The 7,805-nt window shown below is 48.0% G+C and overlaps 1 protein-coding gene across 1 annotated transcript in view; it reads left to right on the top strand.

Moving 5' to 3' along the window:
- Positions 1 to 7,805, top strand: part of FHDC1 (FH2 domain containing 1) — a 37,586-nt gene that overhangs the window by 18,296 nt on the left and 11,485 nt on the right. The window contains exons 6-9 of the mRNA XM_045295823.1: positions 568 to 638; positions 738 to 845; positions 3,182 to 3,252; positions 5,663 to 5,780. Coding sequence (XP_045151758.1) covers positions 568 to 638; positions 738 to 845; positions 3,182 to 3,252; positions 5,663 to 5,780 — 368 coding nt within the window. The remainder of the gene's footprint in view (positions 1 to 567; positions 639 to 737; positions 846 to 3,181; positions 3,253 to 5,662; positions 5,781 to 7,805) is intronic.

The following is a 7,805-nucleotide window of genomic DNA, read 5'->3' as shown; positions in this document are numbered from 1 at the left end:
TTTTTTTTTTTTAATGCTTAAGCTAACCCAAAAGAAACATGCAGCTTGGAATCAAATAGAAAGGATCTCCGGGTCCCAAGGGTTAGTGCTTTGCAAATTGTTGACATATCTTCTTACCCTTTTTTAAAACCCCAGCTTCAAACTCCCTGGCTAACCAAGATAATACCATGGTCCGTAACCATAGAGTCTAAGAGGCTATTGACTAGAAAGGGTCAATTTCAAGAAGTGACTGCTGAAAAGTAATTTTTTTTTAAATGTAACACATTCTCCTGCCTTATTAGGTCTTTGCATTTTCCACTCTTTGGAAAGCGCCATCCCTGAAGTATTTGGTGATATATCAAACTGTCAGCCACATTTGATTCCCAGTTAAAGACTAGGCCAAGGGTTCCCAGAAGCACATGGTGTGTCCGACGTGCTGCAGAAGCTGGTGCTGCATTTCTTTTTAGCCTTTGCGTCAGATGGCGGGCCGTGTTGGCTCAGACACTGTAAGCTTGCCCGCAGCCACGGCCCTTTGCACCGTGGGAGCTGGGCCCTGCTCTAAGCTGCTGCCACTGTTCCTCTCAACAGAGTTGATGTCATGCGACGGCCTACACTCCGTCTTACACTTGGTGCTCCAGGCTGGGAATATCATGAATGCAGTGAGTAGAATTGAAACGGTGACAAAGTCGTTTTTTCCACTCTGATATTGGTGTCTCTAAAGTATGTGTAACTCTCGGCTTTTGCTGTGTCTTCCTCAGGGAGGATGTGCTGGCAATGCCGTGGGCTTTAAACTGTCGTCTTTGCTCAAATTGGCAGACACAAAAGCGAATAAGCCTGGGATGAATCTTCTGCACTTTGTTGCCCAGGTATGTGAGGTGATTACTGCGGAGGGTGCACGGGAAGCCGCCTTAGAGGCCGTGAAGTGTTTCCCAGGCGTCAGGGGGCATCAGGCAGATTCAGGGGAAGGGCCCGGTGTGGCTGAAGAAGGCTCCGTGTGCAGAAGTGTGATTGGCACATTCCTGAGGCAAGTGGTGCTTTGGGGAGTGCTTGCTGGGCTCCCTGGAGCCCTTTCCAACTCACAGAGATTCTACGTACAGCAGACCGCTCTGGCGCCGTCCTCGCAACTGTCCTGATAGTGGACAGCCCGTCCATCTCCTCCAGGTGCTTCTTCAACGACCTTCTACTTTATCAAGCCCGGTGCCCTTCTCGAGGGGTTGCTCCCTCCAGATAACATCCCCAAAGCACCCAAGAGGAAATCTCCCCACGTTTCCTTCTAAGGAGCATCCTGGCTCTACTTCTTCCACAGCAGAGTTCTTCCTTCTGGCAGCCCATGGCATTTTCTAGATCCTTCCCCAACACCATAATTCAAATGCGTGAATTCTTCCCTGCTCTTCCATATTCATTGACCGTATTCCACGTGCGACCATGGAAGAGACCATGGTTCGGGTCCAGGTCTTGGATGCTGGTCGTCAAAGGGACAACTTTGCTTCAGAACACCGTCAAGAAGTATTTTGCAGCAGATTTGCCCAGCGCACTGTGACTAATATCTCGGTCCCTGCCTCCATGGGCACTGACTAAGGATCCAAGTAAACGGACCCTCGCCAACCTCCGTCTTTTCCCCATCGCTCCCGCTCGGGTCCGAGGGCTCGACAGAAGTAGGGGAGATGGAAGTAGAGTTGGTGGGACAAGACTGGTGAACTCATGTGCCAAAGGTTTCTTGTTTTAGCCATGGGAAATCCGCTGAAGTTTGTGCGCAGCAGAATGGCATGCCAGTTTGGGAAAGAAGGTGGGTTGGAGCAGAGAGAGCCCTGGAATTAGGGAGGCCACGCAGGGGGCGTTGCTCAAGTTGTCGGGCGAGTGTGACGCCATCACAGCCATAGAGGGGGAGGACTGGCTCTTCCACACGAATTGGCTAGCTTTGTGATCCAGTCCATGTAAAGAGCAAGGGGACTGGACCCGTTAACAATATAACTTCTTTAAAAAAATCTCAGATAACTCCTTGAGGAGTGTGTGTGTGTGTGTGTGTGTGTGTGTGTGTGTGTGATCTTCCTTATTGAATCAACTTGCGTTGACACTGCTCACACAGACAAGGCTTTACTCTGGGAAGTAAGGCGGCTATTGGGGTGTGAAGCACGTGTGCTTTAGCCCGAGCCAGAATGGGAAGCAGCTTTGGAATCCTGTGTTTAAGTGCGCCTTCGTAGACAGGCAGCTTTCAGCCCCTCGGTGCCCACAGCTAATAAAGATGGCCGCCATCTAATGGACTCTGGTTCGTGGTGAAGCCAGAGTTTTTAGATGACTGATTTTGGGGTATAGATGGAGTGAGTTTTCTTCTGAGGTCCTTGTGAGTCAACCCCAACACCCCACCTGTCAGTTAGCACTGAGCATGTTGACTGTTGCAGCGCACACGGAGGGATTTTAGGGGAGAGGCATACGCATGTAAAAACCAAGTAACAGAGTGTCAAAAGAGATAATTCATAAATCGCTTGGCTCCAGGATTAGCCTATAATAAGCTCTCCATAAATGGTATATACTATCATTACCCCAGAAGACAGATAGCATGTTTAGCTGGGTACTTAACTGACAAATTAATTTGCAGAACGTTAAGACAAGAAGCGTGCTTCTCCAGAGTGGAGAGCAGCGTTCTTTTAGGGCCCTGTTTCCATTCGTCCTGGGTCACTTGGTCCCACCCTGTCCATTTGGGGAAGCTACCTTAGTCAGTAATTGCCCCTCGCCCACATGCCTGAGTCTCACCCTCTGAACAGGAAAAGAATCCTAACACCTCGGTGGCAAGTACACCTTTTGATTAAGCTCAGTTTGAGAACTGGTTTGGCAGCTGCAGGTATCTTGATCATTTAAAGGCATACTCACAGGTATGGCTGGTATTTAAGCGGATATATTGGATTCTCTTAGAAACAATGGGCCTTGCTAAACTGATACCTCCTTCCATTGAGTGCTAATGCACACGAATTGTATTTCAGGTCAGGATAAATTGCTCTGGGAAGTCAAATGTATCTCAACAGTAGGGCATTCTGGTAAATCTTACTAAGAATGTCAGAGTTCAAGTCTCAGGGAATTAGCTTTGAATCCGCCAGGCGAGCAAATGGGAACAGTGATTTTCAGGCTCCTTTAAGACCCAGGGCGAACAAAAATTGTTCCCTTCCAATGTTATTCATATAGTGAGAAAATTCTGCTTTTGTTCCAGGAAGCCCAAAAGAAAGATGTCACTCTTCTGAACTTTTCAGAGAAATTGCACCACGTTCAGGAGGCTGCTCGGTAAGCCAGGAAGACGGGGTGACTGAGGGTGCAAGAGCGTGTTGTTGTTTCATCTCAGGTGGCCTTCTCATGCAAGCTCAAGAGTATTTATGGCTTTGCGATGCCAGCTGGACATGAGAAAGTTTTATCCTACTGAAGTTTTAGGCCTTTTCATCTACGTCTATATATGTGCACCTTTGGACTCCGGGAGTTTTGAGCACTTCATCATTATTTTTAGTCTTAAAAAACACGATTGCAGTCTATTCTAATGACTGTCTTCCGTGTATAACACATGTGGATTGCACACATCAACTCCGTCCACACCCAAAAGGCAGCGCTCCCTACACAACCTGTGGCTTTGGAAGTGCTGTCGATCACACTTCCATGGCCTCAAATCACCGTTCCTTGTGGGAGCCAGCCTGGACATTGCTACTCTGTGGCATTGGAAGGAACTGGAACGGAGCCAAGGGCTGTGAAAGGAGTTCTTTTTACATTAGTCATTCAACTATCCAGACACAGCATCTCCCGGACATAAAGCTTTATTTATATCACTCTAATTTGTTTCTGACCCTAATAGACATGGCTGTTTTTATGTCGTGATAGTCCATGGGTTTTTGCCATTTTGAGTTCTGCTCTTTAGAATGTCTAAAACTACGTATCCAGTGGCAAGTGTTCACTAACCCTCTTTTGAGGAGGTAGAAAGAAAGCCCTCATTTGTAGCATTTGCTGTTTCCCATGGTGCAAAACTGCCTGCCGTCCCTGATTTCCAGATGCGATATGACCAACTGCAGAGATGGCTGGGAGAGTGTGCTTCGGCACACCACTCCACGCATCAGTCCAGTTCATGAATTAATCGAGTCTCTGACAGATGGGAGCCGGGGCTTTTTAAATCTTCCCCCTGTTAACGGACCACCGAAATGGAAACGCGTTGCCGTCAGGCTGATTTTTGACTCATGTCAACCTCGTGTGTGTGTGCGAGTGGGAACTGCTCCCCTGGGTTTTCAGGGGTTGATTTCCCCCCGAGGATTGCCAGGACTTTCTTCGGGGGGCCTCTGGGTGTACCCAAACCACCCCCTTTTCAGTTAATAGCCAACATGTTTAACTGTTTGCACCAACCAGGGACTATCATTGGCCAGTGTCTTAATATTAGTGACTCCTCTCACATCCTTGTATGTGAGGTGTGTGTGTGCACATGCAGGTGGTGTAGTGGGTTTTGCTAACATCAAGGTCAGCAGGTCAAAACCACCAGCTGCTCCATGGGAAAAAGATGACACTTTCTAGTTCCCATAAAGAGTTAGTCTTGGAAACTCACAGGGGGCAGTTCTACTCTGTCCCCTAGGGCTGCTATGAGTTGGAATCGACTCGATGGCAGTGAGAAATATACGTCGATCACCAATTACATGTCTGGCCCAAAGCAAGATTATTATTTCAAAGATATAAAAGAGTTCAACACTCATGTTCACTGATGACCCAGTTCTTCTACAAGATACCGACTGGTTTGTGTTCACTTTATTAAAAGAAACATATGCCGGACTAGCGTTACTCTGACTAGTATTGAAATGTTACTGTGAGTCAGAAGAAGTGAAATAATCATGAAAGAATGTCTTTGAACTGGCATTTCTAAGGACCGTTAGGTGGGGAGGGTTAGCTGCATAGTCTTCTAAGACAGACTCGGTAAGTGAGGTGTGCTTATTTGAAATGGAAGGTGAAGTACAAACAGATCATGTTTGCTCATAAATACTGATGGTGGGGAACATTTTTGTTTGGAGAAAGATGAGACTTGAGTATAGGAATTTGAAGGCATCCAAATTTATGAATTTGATCACTGAATTCCACTGTTGACCAGGAGACAAAAACCACTCCTGTTCTACGAAGCTTGATGCCCAGGAGGCAACAGCAGCGTTACAGTCTGTCTCCCCATTTCTTTGCAGACCCGTGAGCTGTGTGCTTGTCCTCTGGGAGAGACAGAGTGCTGGCTCTGGCTGCTTCCAGCATTTCCATGCCCCTTTGTCTCTGGGTGGTTCCCCTATGGAGCCTGGCTCTCTGCTTCTTAGGGAGTTGGAACTTTCCTTTGTGTTTTGTGGCTGGAGAGAAGTCTAGGTCTCCCAGAATCTTATTGGCTCTTTGTTTTTCATGCTGTTGTGACGTAGTTTGTGTGAAGTTTTACAAGCCCTGTGGCTTGGGTTATCTCGCCAACAAGAGCGAGGTTACAACCTGCTTCCTTTGAAGCAGGGCACGTCCTCTTAGGAAAAGGAATCACCTCTTAAGAAAACACAAAGACAAACTCACACAGTCTAATGTAAGTACAGGCGGAGATAAGCGTCCTTGCAGCACTTTGCTTCTGGCACGCAGGTCGACCAAGGGCTGTTTGATGTACCCACATGACACAAGGCTTCCTTGTGCCCACGGCCCACTCTCTTTCTTCCTGCAGATTATCTCTGGATAGCACGGAGGCAGAGCTGCACTCCCTGTCTGTCAGAACACGATCGCTCAGGGAAAACATCCAGCAGGATGGAGAACTTTGTCAGCAGATGGAAGATTTCCTTCAGGTCAGTAGGCGAGTCAAGTCCGTCCCTCTGATTTCTTCTGCCACCGGTCTGCTAAGGCTGCTTACATTGGCACGGGCAGGCGTGTTTGCGGAAGAGGCAGGTTCCCAGTTGTCTCTTCCCTTCAATCAGTTCAAGGAACTTTATAATTCTCTGACCATTGTTTGCCGGGTGTATATGTGTGTGTGTATGTTGATGCAGAGAATATTGAGTATGATCTAAAGGAATGTCTCTAAGGATCCAACCTTTGCTTATCATTGCTTCATTTGCCTGGGACCTGGTACCACCTCAGGTACCAAGCTTGATCTGTGCCTGGCAACGTAAGTGTTGGTTAGAACCCATGGTTTAGGAGCCTGCGGTGGGCTAACCACTGAAAGGTCAGTGGTTCAAACCCACCAGCCACTTTGTGGGGAAAAGATGAGGCTGTCTGCTCTTGAGAAGATTTAGAGCCTCAGAAACCCACAGGGCAGTTCTGCTCTGTCCGCTGTCACTGTGAGTTGGAATCGACTCACTGGCCGTGAGCTTGGCTGTTTGGAGTTTGGTCTCCCAAGCAAACTTTTGGAGAGCAGAATGGAGTTCCACAGAAACAGTCGAAAAGACCTCTTTGAACATGGGAGGTGGCACGGCACCTCCCTCACGTGTTTTTCACGGGAGAACGAAGCTCCCTTCTGGGCTGTTGGGTACCAAGAGCAGTTGAATCCACAGCACCCAACATACATGAGCCCCACAGGGCGTGTCAGAGCGACTCGGAATCCCATCAACCAGAGGCAGAGGGTGTTTGTGACAACTCGTTGTGACTCACTAATTACATAGTCTGACATGCTTCTTTTATCTTCCTTATTTAAAGCAAAGCTGGCCCCGTTCACACTCGTCGTCCTCAGCAGAACTGCGCTCCTTTAAATGACCCTGGGCTCTGAGGCCCGTGAGGGGGAATGTGTGTGGCCACCTGCCTGTGGCGCTACATACATATGTACAGCATGCTCCAGCGGCTGCGCCAGGGTGACCTCCTCATGAAGCTGAAGCACACAGTCTGGAGGGTTCACCCCCCCCACGGCCCCCCACTCCCCCCACCCCTCCAACAAACACTTAGCCTTGCCCTGCCTCTGCTGTGAGTTTATTCTTATTATTCAACAGGGGCCCTGGATTTTATATCAGGTGTAGCCCAGCATTTAGTGCCCCATCTTGAGGCCGCAGGCTATATTCAGAGCACTGGACAACAAAATCAAAAACCCAAACTCCCGGCCATCGAGTCCATGCCGACTCTTGGTGACCCTGTAGGGCAGGGGGGATTGCCTCTGGGGTTTCCAAGACTGTCTCTCTCGACAGGCATAGAAAGTCCCGACTTTCTCCTGCCGAGCAATTGGTGTTTTCGAACTGCAGATATTTCAGATCGCAGCCCAACGTGCAACCGCTGCCCCACCAGGGCTTCTCCTACAGTGGACGCAGCCGGGGGCATAAGGCCAAGTCAGAAGCTCAGAATGGGACCAAGTGCAGGCCAAGATGAGAAGTCGGAGTGGCTCACTCTCCACAACTTCTCACGCTGAACACTAACATCTCACCCCAGATAGGAATTCGGGAAGATTTACACCTAAGCTGCTGTGCTTACCCTCACCTGCAGAATGCTGCTCAGAGGCAAGTTTCTCAGCTTTCGAAATTTTGAAAGCCTTCTGGTAATCAATCTCACCTCTCTAGATAAAATGCTTCATAGAGCTACGTATTTTTCACAATTCATTATTATTATTTTTTGGAATGGGTGAGATAAAATGTTTGAAGGCTGGTGAGGACTAACAAGGCCATGGAGCTCAATCAGCAGTCTCCACACTATGGACTTGATTCTCTAAGCACTTGGGAAACAATGAAGTTTTTTGAGCAGAAAGTGACAGTGGTACCCCCTTTTTTTTAGGATCATTTGCACAACTTTAACTCTTTGGGCTGAAATTCTTCATGGATCTGTTTAGTAAAGTTTAATTCGATGCCTTCTTCTGTCATTCGCAGTTTGCCCGTGCAGCTTTGGATTTTTATTAATCC

Source organism: Echinops telfairi, unplaced genomic scaffold (genome assembly GCF_000313985.2).
Source record: "Echinops telfairi isolate 266 unplaced genomic scaffold, ASM31398v2 ScPeMD7_5868;HRSCAF=6743_1, whole genome shotgun sequence".
NCBI lineage: Eukaryota > Metazoa > Chordata > Mammalia > Afrosoricida > Tenrecidae > Echinops > Echinops telfairi.
The sequence above is the reverse complement of the archived record's forward strand: the minus strand, read 5'-3'. Positions and strand labels throughout refer to the sequence as shown.